The 18065-nt window shown below is 41.4% G+C and overlaps 1 protein-coding gene and 1 non-coding gene across 8 annotated transcripts in view; one reads left to right on the plus strand and one right to left on the minus strand.

The window, feature by feature from the left end:
• The window catches only part of TFCP2 (transcription factor CP2), a 51972-nt gene that overhangs the window by 25877 nt on the left and 8030 nt on the right, over nt 1-18065 (plus strand). For 6 of the 7 annotated variants that reach the window (XM_036299468.1, XM_036299462.1, XM_036299463.1 and 3 more), the window contains 8 exons: nt 3386-3462; nt 4703-4808; nt 11799-11905; nt 13241-13393; nt 14135-14245; nt 14560-14648; nt 16773-16821; nt 17226-17319. In XM_036299468.1, coding sequence (XP_036155361.1) covers nt 3406-3462; nt 4703-4808; nt 11799-11905; nt 13241-13393; nt 14135-14245; nt 14560-14648; nt 16773-16821; nt 17226-17319 — 766 coding nt within the window. In that variant the 5' untranslated portion in view covers nt 3386-3405. The remainder of the gene's footprint in view (nt 1-3385; nt 3463-4702; nt 4809-11798; nt 11906-13240; nt 13394-14134; nt 14246-14559; nt 14649-16772; nt 16822-17225; nt 17320-18065) is intronic. The other variant, XM_036299466.1, reaches the window with a different exon arrangement.
• Nucleotides 14830-14953, minus strand: LOC118652328. Its single transcript, XR_004966574.1, has one exon. It is a non-coding gene; the product is annotated as a small nucleolar RNA SNORA28 (small nucleolar RNA).

Genomic DNA, 18065 nt, shown 5'->3' on the forward strand with positions numbered 1-18065 from the left:
GGGGTGCATATATCATTTCTGATTGGTGTTTCTCGTTTCTTGGGATATATTCCTAGAAGTGGGATCACTGGGTCAAATGGGAGTTCCATTTTTAGTTTTTTAGGGAAACTCCATACTGTCTTCCACAGTGGCTGCACCAGTCTGCATTCCCACCAGCAGCGCACGAGGGTTCCTTTTTCTCCACATCCTCGCCAGCACTTGTCATTTGTTGATTTGTTGATGTTAGCCATTCTGACTGGTGTGAGATGGTACCTCATTGTTGTTTTGATTTGCATCTTTGAGCATGTTTTCATATGTCTCTTGGCCTTCTGTATGTCCTCTTCAAAAAGTACCTATTTAGGTCTGTTTCCCATTTTTTGATTGAATTGTTTATCTTCCTTTTGTTAAGTTGTATGAGTTCTCTGTAAATGTTGGAGAGTAAACCTCTATCAGAGATATCATTGGCAAATATGTTCTCACATGCAGTGGGCTTTCTTCTTGTTTTGCTGATGGTTTCTTTTGCTGTACAGAAGCTTTTTATTTTGATGTAGTCCCATTTGTTTATTTTCTCTTTAGTTTCCATTGCCCTAGGAGCTGTATCGGTGAAAATATTGCTTCAGCATATGTCTGAGATTTTGCTGCCTGTGGATTCCTCGTAGATTTCTTAGATTTTTATGGTTTCCCGTCTTACGTTTAAGTTCTTTATCCATTTTGAGTTCATTTTTTAATATGGTGTAAGTTGGTGGTCTAGTTTCATTTTTGGGGGGGTATATCTGTCCAGTTTTCCCAACACCATTTGTGGAAGAGACTGTCTTGACTCCATTGTATGCTCTTGCCTCCTTTGTCAAATATTAATTGAGCATAGTGGTTTGGGTCAATTTCTGGGTTCTCTGTTCTATTCCATTGGTCAATATGTCTGTTCTTGTGCCAGTACCAGGCAGTTTTGAGAACAGTGGCTTTGTAATATTTAGTTTGATATCTGGTATTGAGATCCCACCTACTTTGTTCTTTCTCAGGATTGCTGCAGCTATTCGGGGTCTTTTTTTTATTCCAGATGAATTTTTGGAGAGTTTGTTCTAGGTCTATGACATATGCCATTGGTATTTTAATAGGGAATGGGTTGAATCTATAGATTGCTCTGGGTAGTATGGACATTTTGATGATGTTGATTCTACCAATCCATGAACACGGTGTGTTCTTCCATCTGTTTATGTCTTTATCTCTTTTTTCAATGTCCTGTAGTTTTCTGAGTAGAGGTCTTTTACCTCCTTACTTGTTTATTCCTAGGTCTCTTAATTTTTTTGGTGCAATAGTATATGGGATTATTTTTTTAATCTCCCTTTCTGTAAGTTCACTATTAGTGTATACAAATGCCATAGATTTCCGGGCATAAATTTTGTATCCTGCTACATTGCTGATTCGTTTATTAGATCTAATAGTTTTTTCATGGAGTCTTTGGGGTTTTGTATGTATAATATCATGTCATCTGCGAATAATGACAGTTTTACTTCTTCTTTTCCAATTTGGATGCCTTTTATTTCTTCTTCTTGTCTAATTGCTATGGCTAGCACTTCCAGTACTGTGTTGAACAGGAGTGGTGAGCGTGGGCATCCCTGTCTTGTTCCTGTTCTTAGGTGAAATGGTTTTAGTTTTTGCCCATTGAGTATGATGTTGGCTGTAGGTTTGACATATAAGGCTTTTATTATGTTGAGGTATGATCCCTCTATTCCCACTTTGCTGAGGGAAAAAAAGAAAGGGTGTTGGATTTTGTCAAATGCTTTTTCTGCATCAATTGATATGACTATGTTTTACTAAAACAATTGATATGACTATGTTTTACTAAAACATATGTTTATAACTAAAACATAAACTTATCTGTAAAAATGGGATTGATAATACCTTAGAGAGAGTTGTGTAAATTAAATGATACAATGCATGAAAACATTTAGCACTGTGCCTAGCATAAAGTAAAGGATTGTAGTTGTTTTTACTAATACTATAATATTATATTTTTGTGTATTCCACCAACTGAATTTTATTCCTTTTTTTTTGCCTCTAATTTATGAAAGTTCCTGCTTTTAACAACTACGTGCCATACATCCATAAACAAGATACTGTGGGGGATACAAACTCTCATAAGACTCTATCTGTAGTCTGACCGGTTTGGCTCAGTGGGTAGAGCGTTGGCCTGCGGACTAAAGGGTCCCGGGTTCGATTCTGGTCAAGGGCATGTACCTTGGTTGCAGGCACATCCCCAGTAGGGAGTGTGCAGGAGGCAGCTGATCGATGTTTCTTTCTCATTGATGTTTCTAATTCCCTATCCCTCTCCTTTCTTAAAAAAAAGAAAAAGAAAAAAAAAAATTCTATCTGTACTCTCTCAAAATAGACAGGTTGTTACTAAGTTTTACTTTGTCCTTAAGTGATTGGAAACCCTTCTTTTTCTATAGTGTGTCACCTCTAGATGATGCTGGCAATGATGCGACAATGATGATGACAGCTTACATTCATAGATTCATTAAGTGCCAGGCCTTGTTTTACATGCTTTTTATGTATTAAGGCATTTAATCCTCTCAACAGCCCTGTGAGATGAATTACTAAATATTCCTGTTTTGAGGCTGAGGCAACTGAGGCAAAGATTAAGAAATTTGAAAAGGACACACAATGGAAGAACCGGGTTTTAAACCCAGGAAATAGCTTGGCTTCCAGCTACATTAAATTGAGGAAAGGGACCAGGGCTTACGTATATTTTTATCCCACACAGAATCTAACATTACTTTCAAAGCTCCAAAAATGTTGCTAAAATGCCTTTTTTTTGGAAGTAGGAGTGTGGAGAAAGAGGAATCTTTAATCAGTCAGTAATTCCAAATCACGATCTGTCTGAGAGAGGAATACTCCTCAGGGTATTGCGAGGGCAGTGGTGTATACATTCGCGCATGGACCATTTTCTAGCCACTCCAACACTAGAGCTTATTCTAGATACTTGGATCCAACTTTGGACTCCTCAGTTTACCTGCAGGTAAACTGTTGGGGGAGGGGGGGAGCCGCCACAGCCTATAGTGTCATGGGAGTAAGGGGTTTCTCATCTCATTCCTCTTATAGTACACAGGCACCAGCTCCCTCTGGGTGCCCTCAGGTCCACTGAGCATCCACTTCTTCCCTGAGCCTCCTGCCTGAGTCTGGACGCCTGGATGTGTCTGACAGTTCTTTCCCCCATCCCCAGGACTCACATCCGTCAGCCCATCCAACAAAAGCGCCGTGGCCCCATACATTAGATTCTTCAGAGAACACTGCTCTCCTAAAATTCAACTTCTTGCTGCCACAATGAACCTCTCAACTGAATTTTTTCTTTCTGAATTTTGGAACATTAATTATGATGAATATAATACGTAGTTACTTTTTCTTCCAGGACAGTCTTATGAAATCCGAATGCTAGACAACAGGAAACTTGGAGAACTTCCAGAAATTAATGGCAAGTTGGTGAAGGTAAAAGAAAGTGAATGAACATCCTTTATAGTGACTCTTTGTAATATTATTTTGCTTCCATAAAAGCCTTGGTGATATCTTACCTGCTACAGTTTGCTGGCAGAATGTGGGGTCAGAGTGAGCCCCTCTGTTCACATAGATTTTTCGGAGCTGCAGGAACAGAAGGCTTACCACTCCATGGCAGGAGAGTTTCGCTGCTCAGTGAAATTCTTTTCGGGTGGAATACAGTAACATCCTTGAGATCTTGAGAGAAGTTCCCCCGTCTCTTTGGATACTTTGTCTTTTTGCAAGGAAAACAGAAGCTAGTGTTGACGAATAGCAGTTTTCTTTGTCTAGACCAGCAGTTTTCAACCTGTGGGTCGCGACCCCTTTGGCGGTCGAACGACCCTTTCACAGGGGTCGCCTAAGACCATCCTGCATATCAGATATTTACATTACGATTCATCACAGTAGCAACATTACAGTTATGAAGTAGCAACGAAAATAATTTTATGGTTGGTCACAACATGAGGAACTGTATTTAAAGGGCCAGAAGGTTGAGAACCACTGGTCTAGACCACACAAAATACCGACTTCTGCGCCTGGGCCACGAAGTTTCAATCGCACTGTATGTGTGCGCCTGCACGTGGTATTTTGTGGAAGAGCCACACTCAAGGGGCCAAAGAGCTGCATGTGGCTCGCGAGCTGCAGTTTGCCGACCACTGGACTAGACTGATGGTAATGAATTCACAGTACAATTGGGACAGAGGAGTTTGGGCAGCAGCTGTAAAAGGTAATAAGAAGGATATTAATAGGCACCTCCGAAAAGTAAGCATAATAAAAGTAAAGTTGACGGAAATAGCTGCTACTTGCTCTGTGTTTACAGTTTATATGGTGGGTTAGCAAGCAAGGGCCTTAGTGAGTTTTTGATATGCATCTGAAGAGCCAAGCTGAATATTACATGATAGCAGTAGGGGCATGTAGAAATGCTTCTGATATGAGTCCTTTATGCTTAGTTACCATCAGAACTGATGTTTCAGCAAATATGAACTGGTTATTGTAAAGATTATATCTGAGCAATTATAAAATTTACCTTGAATTAGCTTGGTATGGTGTGGGTCTTAGAGTGAAATAGGTCTTAAGAAAAACAATTTTAGGTTGTATCTAGAAACCAACTGGGGGTGACTCCTGCAATTTTTTGTTTGCCAGCATTTATTTTAAAGGAATCCTATTATCATTTGATTTTGTTGCTTCCTTTTAGAGTATATTCCGTGTAGTGTTCCATGACAGACGGTTACAATACACCGAACACCAGCAGCTGGAGGGCTGGAGGTGGAACCGACCTGGAGATAGAATTCTTGACATTGGTGAGTTAAGAGAATCTATTCCCAGGAAAGGCCTATAAACTATGGCCTGAGAATTGGTGTTCTTTACTTGAGCTTACTCTAATTAAAAATGCTTCAAGGGCTCAATTACATGTACTTGGAAGTGGTTATCTACAATAATAAAAGGCAAACATGCAAATTGACCATACCTTCGCTATGCCTTAAGCCACGCCCACCAGCCAGTCAGAGCGACTATATGCAAATTAACCCAACCAAGATGGCGGCCGGCATCCACGGAGCTGGAGCAAGCAGGAGGCTTGGTTGCCTCAATGATGGAGGAAGCCAAGCTTCCCACCTGCCGTGGCCGGCTCTGAGCTCCACACAAAGCAACAAAGTTTCAATTATAGAAGGTAAATAAACCCCAGATACTTGCTTTCAGCTAGTGGGCCATGGAGCTGGAGTGAGCAGGAAACTTGGTTGCTCCAGTGATGGAGGAAGCCAAGCTTCCCTCCTGCCTTCCCTGGCTGGCTCTGAGCTCCTCTCAAGGCTACCAAGTTTCAATTATAGAAGGTAAATAAATCCCAGAATTAAAAAAGAAAAAGAAAAAAAGGAGAGGCTGGGAGCTTCCGTGGCTGGGGGGTGCTTGGCCAGCCTGAAAACGGCCCTCAGCCCCTCACCCAGACTGGCCAGGCACCCCAGTGGGGACCCCCCACCCTAAAGAGGATGTGGCCAGCCTGAAAGCAGCCATCAGCCCCTCACCCAGGCTGGCCAAACCTCCATGGGGTGAGGGTCCCCACTGGGGGGGGGGGCTTGACCAGCCTGCAAACAGCCATTAGCCCCTCACCCAGGCTGGTCAGGCACCCCAGTGGGGACCCCCACCCTGAAGGGGGTGTGACTAGCTGCAAACAGCCATCAGCCTCTCACCCAGGCTGGCCAGGCACCCCAGTGGGGACCCCCAACTTGAAGGGGGTGTGACCAGCCTGCAAACACCCATCAACCCCTCACCCAGGCTGGCCAGGCACCCCAGCGGGACCCCCACCCTGATCCGGGACACCCTTCAGGGCAAACCAGCCGGCCCCCACCCGTGCACCAGGCCTCTATCCTATATAATAAAAGGGTAATATGCAAATTGATCCTAAGAGCAGAACGACTGGGAATGACTGGTCACTATGACACACACTGACCACCAGGGGGCAGATGCTTAATGCAGGAGCTGTCCCCTCGTCGTCAGTGCGCTCCCACAGAGGGAGCTCTGTTCAGCCACAAGCCAGGCTGATGGCTGCCAGCACAGCTTCTCCCGCCTCCTCAGCAGCACTAAGGATGTCCAACTGCAGCTTAGGTCTGCTCCCTACTGGTAAGTGGACATCCCCTGAGGACTGCCAGGCTGCCAGAGGGATGTCTGACTGCCAGCTTGGGCCCGATCCCCCAGGGAGCGGGCCTAAGCCAGCAGGTGGACATCCTCCAAGGGGTCCCAGACTGCAAGAGGGCATAGGCCAGGCTGAGGGACCCCCCCCGCCGAGTGCACAAATTTTTGTGCACCGGGCCTCTAGTTAAGTATAAAAACTTACTATCGCCAAAACCGGTTTGGCTCAGTGGATAGAGCGTCAGCCTGCGGACTGAAGGGTCCCAGGTTCGATTCCGGTCAAGGGCATGTACCTTGGTTGCGGGCATATCCCCAGTGGGAGATGTGCAGAAGGCAGCTGATCGATGTATCTCTTTCATCGATGTTTCTAACTCTCTATCTCTCTCCCTTCCTCTCTGTAAAAAATCAATAAAATATAAAAAAAAAACAACAAAAAAAAAAACTTACTATCATGATGATACCAAAAGTTACAAAGTGGAGACACTTCGGTTCCCGAACAATCACATTCATTATTTCAGCGTGATTTTATGTTGTTTTTATTTCTTTTTAAATTAGTTGTGGTAAAATATACATAACATAAAATTTTTAATTATTTTTAATACATAAAATTACCCAGTATTTATCTTTTTGTGACTGGTGTATTACAGTTAGCGTAATCATCAAGGTTAGTTTATGTAGTAGGATGTGTCAGAATTTCTTTCCTTTTTATGACCTTCTAGAGGCCTGATGCACGAAATTCATGCAAGAATAGGTCTTCCTTCCCCTGGCTGCTGGCACCGGCTTCCCTCTGGCCACTGGTAGGCACCCAGGACCTGGGCTTCCCTCCGGCCACTGGCAGGCACCCGGGACCCTGGCTTCCCTCTGGCCACTGGCAGGCACCTGGGACCCAGGCTTCCATCCCAGCCCCAGCTTTGTCTAATTTACATAATTATTATATTATGCTTTTATTATTATAGATAATATTCCATTGTATGTAGATAGCACATTTTGTTTATCCATTCACTCCTCAGTGGATGCTTGGGTTGATTCCACCTTTTGGCTATTGTGAATGAATAATGCTACTATGAACTTGGGTGTGCAAATACTTACTTTAGTGTCTGCTTTCAATTCTTTTGGGTGTATACTCAGAAGTGGAATTGCTATATTTTATGATAATTCTATTTAAAAATTTTTGAGGAACCACCATACTGTTTTCCACAGTGACTGTACATTTTATGTTCCTATCAGAATTACACAAGGGTTCTAATTACTCTACCTCCTTACCGACACTTATTTTCTATTTTTTTAATACTAGCTATTCTAATAGATATGGAGTGGTATCTTACTGTGATTTTGATTTACATTTCTCTAATGATTAGTGTTGTTGGGTATCTTTTCATGTACTTATTGGCCATTTGTATATCTTTGGAGAAATGTGTATTCAAATCCTTTGCCCATTTTTGAATCTGGTTGTTTTATTGTTGAGTTGTAGGAGTTCTGTATATATATTCTGGATGTTAAACCCACATCAGATATATGAGTTACAGTATTTTCTCCTATTCTGTGTAGGTTGTCTTTTCACTGTTGATAGTGTCCTTTAATGGACAAAAGTTTTAAATTTTGATATAGTCTATATCTTTTTTGTGTGTTTTTTTCTGTGCTTTTGGTGTTATATCTAAGAAATCATTGGAAAGTCCAGTATCATGAAATTTTTCCTAAGAGTTTTAGGTTTAGGTGTAGATATTTATTTTTTTAAGGAAGGAAATTCTTATTTATTTGTTTGTTTGTTTGTTTGTTTATTTTGAGAGAGAAAGAGAGACATCAATTTGTTGTTCCACTTATTTATACATTCATTGACTGCTTTCTGGTATGTGCCCTGACTAGGGATCAAACTCGCAACATGGGTATATTGGGATGATGCTCTAACCAACTGCCCTACCCAGACAGGGCAGTGTAGATCCATTTTTTAAGTTAGTTTTCATAGATGGTGTAAAGTAAGAGTCCACCTTCATTCCTTGCATGTGGATTTCCAGTTTTTCCAACACCATTTGTTGAAAAGACTACCCATTACCATTGAATGGCCTTGTCACCCTTGTCTAAAATCATTTTGCTATATATATGATGGTTTGTTTCTGAGCGCTCTATTCTGTTCCATTTGTCCATATATTCATCTTTATGCCTGTACTACACCAGTTTTTGTTTGTTTAATCCTCACCCAGGATATTTTTTCCATTGATTTTTAGAGAGTAGAAGGGACGGGGAGAGACATAGAGAGAGAGAAACATTGATGTGAAGAGACACATCGTTTGGTTGCCACTTTCATGCGCCCCCAACCAGGACTAGGGATTGAGCCCGCAACCCAGGAACGTGCCCTTGGCCAGAATCGAACCCAGGACCCTTTAATCTGCTTCAATGCTCTATCCACTGAATCAAACTGGCTAGGGCTTACACCATCCTTTATAATAAAAGGGTAATATGCAAATCAACCGAACGGCAGAACAGCTGGTTGCTATGATGCACAGTGACCACCATGGGGCAGATGCTCAATGCAGGAGCTGCCCCTGATAGTCAGTGCGCTCCCACAGGGGGAGCACCACTCAGCCACAAGCCCGGCTGACGGCTGGCGAGCGCAGCAGTGGTCCTCCACAGCAGTGCTAAAGATGTCCGACTGCAGCTTAGGCCTGCTCACCACATGGGCCTAAGCTATCAGTCGGACATCCTCCGAGGGCTCCCAGACTGCTAAAGGGTGCAGGCTGGGCTGAGGGGACCCCCTACCCCCCAGTGCACAAATGTCGTGCACCAGGCCTCTAGTTTCTAATAATTGTAACTTCATAGTAAGTTGTTTGTTTCTTTTTTCTTTAATTTTTATAGGGATAGGGGAAAGGAAAGGGAGAGAAACATTGATTTGTTGTTCCACTTATTTATGCATTCATTGGTTGATTCCTGTATGTGCCCTGACTGGGGATCAAATCTGCAGTCTTGCTGTATTAGGATGATGCTCTAACCAACTGAGCTACCCAGCCAGGGCATGTAGGAAGTTTTGGAATAAAAAAGTATGAGACCTCCAATTTTGTTACTTTTCAAGATTGTTTTGGCTATTCCAGGTCTGATATTTTGTTTTGAGTAGTGTATAAAAGGGCCAGGTTTTGCCCCTAAATTCCTCAAAGTTCTTTTATTTTACTAACTAGAGGCCCAGTGCACAAAAATTTGTGCACTCGGGGGAAGGGGGGGTCCCTCAGACCGGCCTGTGCCCTCTTGCAGTCTGGGACCCCTCAGGAGATAACGACCTGCTGGCTTAGGCCTGCACCCAGGTGGCAGAGGGCAGGCCCAATCCCTAGGCGCAGCCCCTGGTCGGGCTCAGAGCAGGGCCGATTGGGGAGTTGGGGTGCCTTCCCCTGTCATGCACAGAGCAGGGCAGATTGGGAGGTTGCGATGCCACCCTCAGTCACGCTCAGGGTAGGGCCGATTGGGGGGTTGGGGCACCGCCCCCTGTCATATTCAAGGCAGGGTAGATGGGGAGGTTGCAGCACCATCCCCTGTCACGCACAGAGCAGGGCCCATCAGGGGGGTTGGGGCTCCATACTCTGTCATGCACAGAGCAGGGTCAATCGGGGTTGGGGCGCCGCCCTCTATCACCCACAGAGCAGGGCCGATCAGGTGGTTGGGGCGCCGCCACTGTCACTCTCAGGGCAGGGCAGATGGGGAGGTTATGACTCTACCCCATCACACACAGAGCAGGGCCCATGGGGGGCAGGGGGGGTTGGGGCGCCGCCCTCTAACACCCACAGAGCAGGGCCGATCAGGTGGTTGGGGCGCCGCCACTCTCATACTCAGGGCAGGGCCAATGGGGAGGTTATGGCTCTACCCCGTCACACACAGAACAGGGCCCATGGGAGGCAGGGGGGTTGGGGCCCCGCCCCCTGTCACACACAGAGCTGCAGGGCGATCAGGGGGTTTGGGCGCTGCCCCCTGTCACGCTGATCCCAGTGCCGGGAGCCCTCGCGGCTCCGCTGATCCCGGTGCTGGGAGGCATATTACCCTTTTACTATATAGGGTAGAGGCCTGGTGCATGGGTGGGTGCCGGCTGGTTTGCCCTGAAGGGTGTCCTGGATCAGGGTGGGGGTCCTCACTGGGGTGCCTGGCCAGCCTGGATGAGGGGATGATGGTTGTTTGCAGCTGGTCACACACCCTTCAGGATGGAGGTCCCCACTGGGGTGCCTGGCCAGTCTGGCTGAGGGGCTGAGGGCTGTTTTCAGGCTGGGACTGAAGCTCCCAACCGCTCCTTTTTTTCTTTTTTTTTCTTTTTTATTCTGGGCCAGCTTTAGCTCTGAGGCCTGGGCTGCTGAAAACAGGTTTCTGGCCTTTGTTTACCGTCTGTATTTGATACAATGTTGCGGTCCAGTTGGCTGAAGCTCCGCTGAGTAAAGCAGGTTTCTGGGGTTTTTTTTAGCTTCTTTATTCGCAACATAGTTGCTTAGAGTTGCAGCTGAGAGGCCAGCAAGTCAGGCGGGGAACGTTGGAGTCCTCCGTCACTGAAGCAAGCAAGCCTCCCCGTTCGCATCAGCTGCCTGGCTGCCGGCCGCCATCTTGGCTGCCAGTTAATTTGCATATCTCGGCCCTACTCTGTGAGTGACAGGGGGATTAGCCAATGGGAAGGGTAGCGGTCGTACGCCAATTACCATGTTTCTCTTTTATTAGTGTAGATACCTGAGACCTAGTCCTTTGTCTTACCTAAAGTAGGCGGCCTGGGATTCGAATCTATGTCTCTTGGTTTGCGGTTCAAGTTTTTCTACCTTTCTCCACAGGGTAGAATTTGGTTTTCTTAAACCATGGCACAAAAGGGAAAGATCTTTATAAACATGCACAGGCTCTCTTTGTAAACATACTTTGAATCCCATCATTTGTGTCTTTGGTCTCTTATTGGTTACTATCTCCTATTGGTAAACATAATTAAATCTGAGTACTATTAGATTTACCTGAGAAAACACTGGTTCTCATACACAATCCATAGAATAAAATTGGCTTTAAGATGAATCCAACACAACTAACACTGTGGAGTAGGATCCACTTAACGCTTTCTTGTTTAAATCATTGATACTAAAACAGTATAGTTAGAGCGCAGTTATAATATTAGCCTCGCCTTATCACTTAGTTTGAATATTAATAGAAGCCAGGGAATGGTATTTGAGTTTGTGCTATATGGAATGGAATGCAAAGTTCTACTAAAGCCCATTCATTTTTGCTTACCTCCTGAATGTCAGATATGTCACTCTGCTATAGGATTATTTGATGACTTTCCCACTTCTATCTGTGATACAATACTTTATGCCTTTATTCAGACACTCTACTTTATCCTTCTATAGCAATACTCCTAGTGTACTTTTGGCAGTAACACTAATCCAGAAAGTAAGTGAAGCAGATTATGTTACAATTTTCATGACACTACAGCTAGTGTGTAGACTAAATCTATTTTTAAGTGGAATTAAACTTTTTAAAGTAGAAAAAAGATACTCAGAAGCAAAGTATTTAGATTAATGTTAGCTCTATTCAAACCTCTTTCACTGGCAAAAAGAGGTTTACATAAAAATCTTGGTAACTAGAGACCAACAATACCTGTATAAGAATCAGTGCTTTCTTACTTAAACCCAGTAGCACTCAAAATTGTTCAATGAATACTGTTTGTTTCTCAGATATCCCAATGTCTGTGGGTATAATTGATCCTCGGGCTAATCCAAACCAACTAAACACAGTGGAGTTCCTGTGGGACCCTGCAAAGAGGACATCTGTGTTTATTCAGGTAAGGCATTGCAAATGGGGTTCCAGTTATGAAGAGCATCTCTTACTACAAAGTTGTTTCTTAAAGAATACAACATGTTGAGTTGGAAATCTTTCCCGGGCTCCAGTATGACTCTCAAGTGCAGACTCCTCAGCATGTTCCTGAGAGCAATGAGGAGTTTCTTCATTGCTCTTCTGATTTCCCCAATTTATGTATTTGTTTCTCCCCAAAATGCTTACTAATGGCCACATAATACAAGGTAGGTCAAAAGTAGGTTTACATCTGTTCCTATGGAAAATAATACAACAATTAATAAATAATATAAGAATACACTCTGTGTTTTGCATACTCACAACTGTAAACCTACTTTTGCCCCACCCTGTATTTTATTCTGGATATACCATAACTTATCTAATGATTATTTAGCATTGAGATTGTCCTAATTTTTCACTATTATCCATAAGGTTATTTTGAACATCTTTATACTTAAAATTTGATTTGCATATGTGATTATCACCTTTGGGTAGATTCCTTGAAAATTCTTATTTGTCATCATGATAGCTAATAGATTGGTCCCCATGTTAACACTTTGTATACATAATTTTATTTAAGATTTTCAACAATAATCCTGTGGAGTAGGACTAGTCCTTGATACTTAGAGAAGTTAATAACTTACCCAAGCTAGTATTTGGTCAGTCAGAGTTCCACTGTTCAGATTCACCAAGGTCTTAGACTTTATGCAGAAGCCAGGCAAACCTTTTTCCTCCTATTGCCAGCTTTTATATATACTATTTCCCCAGCATAGATGGTGCCTCCGCTTGCTAAAATCTATCTAAAAGTCCAGGAAACTTTTACTAACAGAAATAATTTAATTCCTCACAGTAGCTTTTGTTAGCATTAGATATATTTTTGTTGTTGTTGTTAATCCTTACCCAAGGATATTTTTCCATTGATTTTTAGGGAGAGTGGGAAAGAGAGGGAAGACAGAGAGAAACATCGATGTGAGAGAAACACATCGATTGGTTGCCTCCTGCCCGGGCCCTGACCAGGTCCCGGCCAGGGAGGAGCCTGTAACCAAGGTATGTGCCCTTGACTGGAATTGAACCCAGGACCCTTTGGTCCACAGGCTGACACTTTATCTATCCACAGAGCCAAACTGGGTAGGGCAACATTAGATCTATTTTGTTCGCATTTGTAATTTAAGTTTTCCTCATTTCCATCATTAGAGTATAAATTCTTCAAGATAAAAAGAGTAAAAGTTTTTTTTGTAGTTGTTCACAGTGCTTTTGAGAAGGTTTGCTATTAGTATTTGTCTGGCTTAGCAGTACTGGAACGTGGACATTGTCTTCTCTTCAGGTGCACTGTATCAGCACAGAGTTCACCATGAGGAAACATGGCGGAGAAAAGGGAGTGCCATTCCGAGTACAAATCGATACCTTCAAGGAGAATGAGAACGGGGAGTATACTGAGCACTTGCACTCAGCCAGCTGCCAGATCAAAGTCTTCAAGGTATTCCTGGGCGTTGTGGTGGCCTTGGAACTACTTGCCTCATCTTTCAGTTGTAACATTTAGTCCCAAGTCAGAAAGCCAGCTTGTTTGTTTTTTTTTAAAAACTAAACTATGAAAACTCATGGATTTTCATTGAATGCTCTTAAAGCCTGTTAAAGTGATAAACTCTTTTAAAAACTCACAAAAATTATGAAAAGTTGACAGTTTTGGTTACATTCATACTTAATCTTCTTTCCTTATTTTGGTCTTTATCACATGGATAAATATGTTCTCATTTAAGAAGATTCATTAATACAAAAGTGTCCCGAGCACTGACGTTCCCCTTTATCACTCTTACCCCGACTCTGCAGCCTCTCCCCAGAGGTAACCACTGTTACAATTTAGTGTGTATGTATCCTTCTAGTCCCCTGTGCTTTTAGTACACACGTTCATAGGTATACACATATTTTCTTTTCTTTTGAACATAAGTGGGATTATACGGTATGAACTGTTTTGAGGCTTACTTTTTCAGTTAACCTGGTGCTTTAGAGATCTTTCCATGTCCATAGTTATAGATCTCCTATTCTTTTTTAACTTCCTCAAACATTTAAATTTCCTATTTTCAGACTTATATGCAATGATGCATTTTGTCTTTACTATATCACTAGAATATATATTTGTTTCACTTGTGACTGTTTAAGTTTTTAGAAATAATATTGTTGGGTGAAGCGTAAGTTTAAAACAAAGTATTTCTCATTTCAGCCCAAAGGTGCAGACAGAAAACAAAAAACAGATAGAGAGAAAATGGAGAAACGAACACCTCATGAAAAGGAGAAATATCAACCTTCCTATGAGACCACTATACTTACAGAGGTAAAAGATTTCTTTTGGTGACAATTTTAATCAATACTTTTTATTCTTAAGAAAAAAATCCAGTCAATTACATATATCAAATCATTATCTTGTGATTTACCTAAAACTAATATAATGTTATGTATCAGTTATATCTCAGTTTTTAAAAATTATTTTCCACCTGTTCAAAATTTATTTGACCTCTTAGTGATGGGGGGCTCTGAAGAACTAAAATTTACTTTTACTAATCAAGATGTGCCATTTAAGTAACCATGTTTTGGTCGAACACTAGGTTCAAGTATACTTTTTAGTACCTAAGTTTTCCTTTGTTTTAGTGTTCTCCATGGCCCGAAATCACATATGTCAATAATTCCCCATCCCCTGGCTTCAACAGTTCGCATAGCAGTTTTTCCCTTGGGGAAGGGTAAGTCTGGGAAATGAAATTGGCTTGTGTTTTGTCCTAAATGTGTATTTTTTATTATCTTTCTATAGACAAGATCTTTCTAAATCAATCAGTACTTCTATTTGGTCAGTCTCTGATGGACTTACATTGTAACTGAGGTTTGGATTACCTTCAAAGACACGGAAGGTATTTTGTTTTTAACACTGTCTGTGTCTATGTAAGGCCTTGTCTCATAGAGGAGATTGCACGGAAATAGGTTAGACTCCGTTGCTATGGCAAGCTCAAATTGCGTCAGACAGTTATGATCATCTGCCAGGGTGTTGCTTGTAAGAGACTGAAAGAGTTTTACGTACCCCTTTCTCTTCTTTTGTCCTCCCATTAGAAAATCACTTTTACAGTCAGTTTTTAGTGAGTCAGGGACTGATTTTCTGGGCTTTTCACTTCTCCCTATTACTGCTTTTTTTGATTATTTCACTTCCTGATCATACTCTCACCAGAGACTGGTCATCAGAATTGAAACACAGTTGTACAAACATTAATATCTGTTTTGTTAATATCTGAAGAATGATCCTAACACCTAATTATCATGAATCTTTGCTAATCAGGGAAGAAGGTTGAACATGATCGCTAAAGAGTGTCTTAGCTATTAGCACATATTTCACGTGGGCCATATTGAAATTTCAAATAGGCTGTGAAATGTGTGAATATATTGCTTGGTTGTAATGTTTGTTTTTAATTTATTTAGGCTCTGTGTTCAACCTGTTTCTGAAATATTTAATTAAGGTGGCTTAAATATTCAACATGCATCAATTAAGAATAAAAATAGGTAGAAGTTGTAGAAAGAAGAGTTAACTAGGGCCTTGAGATAAGTTACTCAGTAAATTTGAAGACTGAATTTGAATTTTGCAGTTAAGGGGGGGAAAAAGAAAAAATACCTTTTAGGAAAGAAAAATCTCTTATTCACATGGATTATTCAGCCGACGTATAAGCAATTTTAATTATTATATAGGATTTAAAAGGTTTTTTTCCCTTTTTGTCATGTACTTCATTATTAGGCTCAAATTTCCACTCATAAAAAAAAGTAAACATTAGGGAAGAGGGACAGTCTGTAAAGCAAAAGGAAGTACAGGGAAAAACCTACAGTGTAGAAATAGCCCTTGGATTAGCCCTTAGATAACACTAATTTTTGAAGCTGTTTTAAAAATAATTATTGTTGCCAAACCGGTTTGGCTCAGTGGATGGAGCGTCTGCCTGCGGACTGAAAGGTCCCAGGTTCGATTCTGGTCAAGGGCACGTACCTCGGTTGCGGGCACATCCCCAGTAGGGGGTGTGCAGGAGGCGGCTGGTCGATGTTTCTCTCTCATCGATGTTTCTAACTCTCTATCCCTCTCCCTTCCTCTCTGTAAAAAATCAATAAAATATGTTTTTAAAAAAATTATTGTTTTTTACTATAAAAAGTGTGGGATCCCATTGCATCTCATAAATTTTATTCTAATATTTTCCCTGTGTGTTTGTACATTTATATATTTGATGCAGTAATATATTGATTACTTTTATATTCTGACACTTAGTTTACATTCTAATCAATTTATATTAAATACTGTTTATGCCCTAATTCAGTGGTGGAGAACCTATGACACGCGTGTCAGAGGTGACACGCGAACTCATTTTTTTGGTTGATTTTTCTTTGTTAAATGGCATTTAAATATATAAAATAAATATCAAAAATATAAGTCTTTGTTTTACTATGGTTGCAAATATCAAAAAATTTCTATATGTGACATGGCACCAGAGTTAAGTTAGGGTTTTTCAAAATGCTTACACGCCGAGCTCAAAAGGTTCGCCATCACTGCCCTAATTTATCTAATAAGTCCCAACGTATTGGAATCTTGATTTTTTCCAATTTCTCCAATAATAATAAAATGTTGCAAATGTCATAGCTTCTCCCCCTTCAACCCTCCCCCAAAAATCTTTACAATTAATTAGTAGATAATAGAAGTATTGGGTCCAAGAATAAGAGTGTTTTATGAGAAAAGCACAGATTTCTTTAAATCTCTAGTTTAGGACTTACTGTGAGAGTGAAGAATGATGATGAAGCTTAGTATGTGTGATGGACTCATCCTTTCATTATAAATGTTTCTTTAGAAATGGTTCACCAAACCACCAGCCAGAGCCGCCCCCGCCAGTCACAGATGTAAGTCTAAAGTTAAATGTCAGTTATTTGCAATGTCTAATAATACTTTGATGACTATGCAGTTCAATAGAAGTGCCCAGCTTGTAAGGAGTATTCATTCATTCATTAAACAAACATTTATTGAATTTTGACTATGAACAGATACTGTGCTAGGGACTGCAGATATAAAACAAGTAATGTAGGACCCTTGTATTTAAGGAATTTACAATCTAGTGGGGAGATAAGGATGGAATTCCAAGGGTATCTTGTATGGTTAGAGAAAGAAGACTGATGTACAAACAACTTCCAAGCAAACTAGACCTATCTGAGTGTGGGTGTGTTTGGCTATGTGTTACCTAATAACATTTACCTTTTTGAAATTCAGCCTATTTAGTTACCAAAAAAAATTGCTTTCTCTCTTTCAGAACCTCTTGCCAACAACCACACCTCAGGAAGCTCAGCAGTGGTTGCATCGAAACCGGTTTTCTACATTCACAAGGCTTTTTACAAACTTCTCAGGTTAAATTTGCTTGTCCTTTGTTTTCTCCAGCATGGGATATTCTTTTATATTCTAGGGCCTTCTGGTATCCGTGTGAGGGTATGTGTGTGTGTGTGTGTGTGTGTGTGTGTGTGTGTGTGCTGTTAAATACTTAAAAAGAAAGATCTTAGTTTAAACTCACTTTAATTTTAAAATATTTATTCTTTACAACACTTCATATAGTATTTTATCAAGGAACATTTGGAGGTAGTCTGAAATGTCCCCTTGATATCACTATATTGTATTTTATTTGCAAATTCCACTTTTATTTCATACCTTCGGTTACCAGGTATGGTAGGAATACACAGATGGATGAGGCATACATATTTCCTGTTCATTCATTATCTAGTATCAAAAAATCAAAATACCTCCCCCCCTCCGAAAAAGGGGGTAAACAAGTAGTTGTGATGTAGTAGATACGAAGTTAGGCATTTAGAGGGGTTAGGGAACATGTGTGATGCATGAAGAATGAGGAGGAGTCTGTTGGTCAGACAGTGGAAGGTTAATTCAGGCAAGAGGAGCAACTTCTCATTAGACATCGTCATTGTGATGAAAATATAGGGTTAAGTGGAGAAGTAATTGGGTGGGAATTGAGGTGGGAGACGAGCAGGGGCCAGATCATGGAGGGCCTTACACACCATGCAAAAGATTATGGATTATAACATAGTAGTAATGAGGTGTCCTTGTAACTGAGCCCATTTTAATCGTTATTAACAAAGAAAATCTT

Source organism: Myotis myotis, unplaced genomic scaffold (assembly GCF_014108235.1).
Source record: "Myotis myotis isolate mMyoMyo1 unplaced genomic scaffold, mMyoMyo1.p scaffold_m19_p_3, whole genome shotgun sequence".
Classification (NCBI taxonomy): Eukaryota; Metazoa; Chordata; class Mammalia; order Chiroptera; family Vespertilionidae; genus Myotis; species Myotis myotis.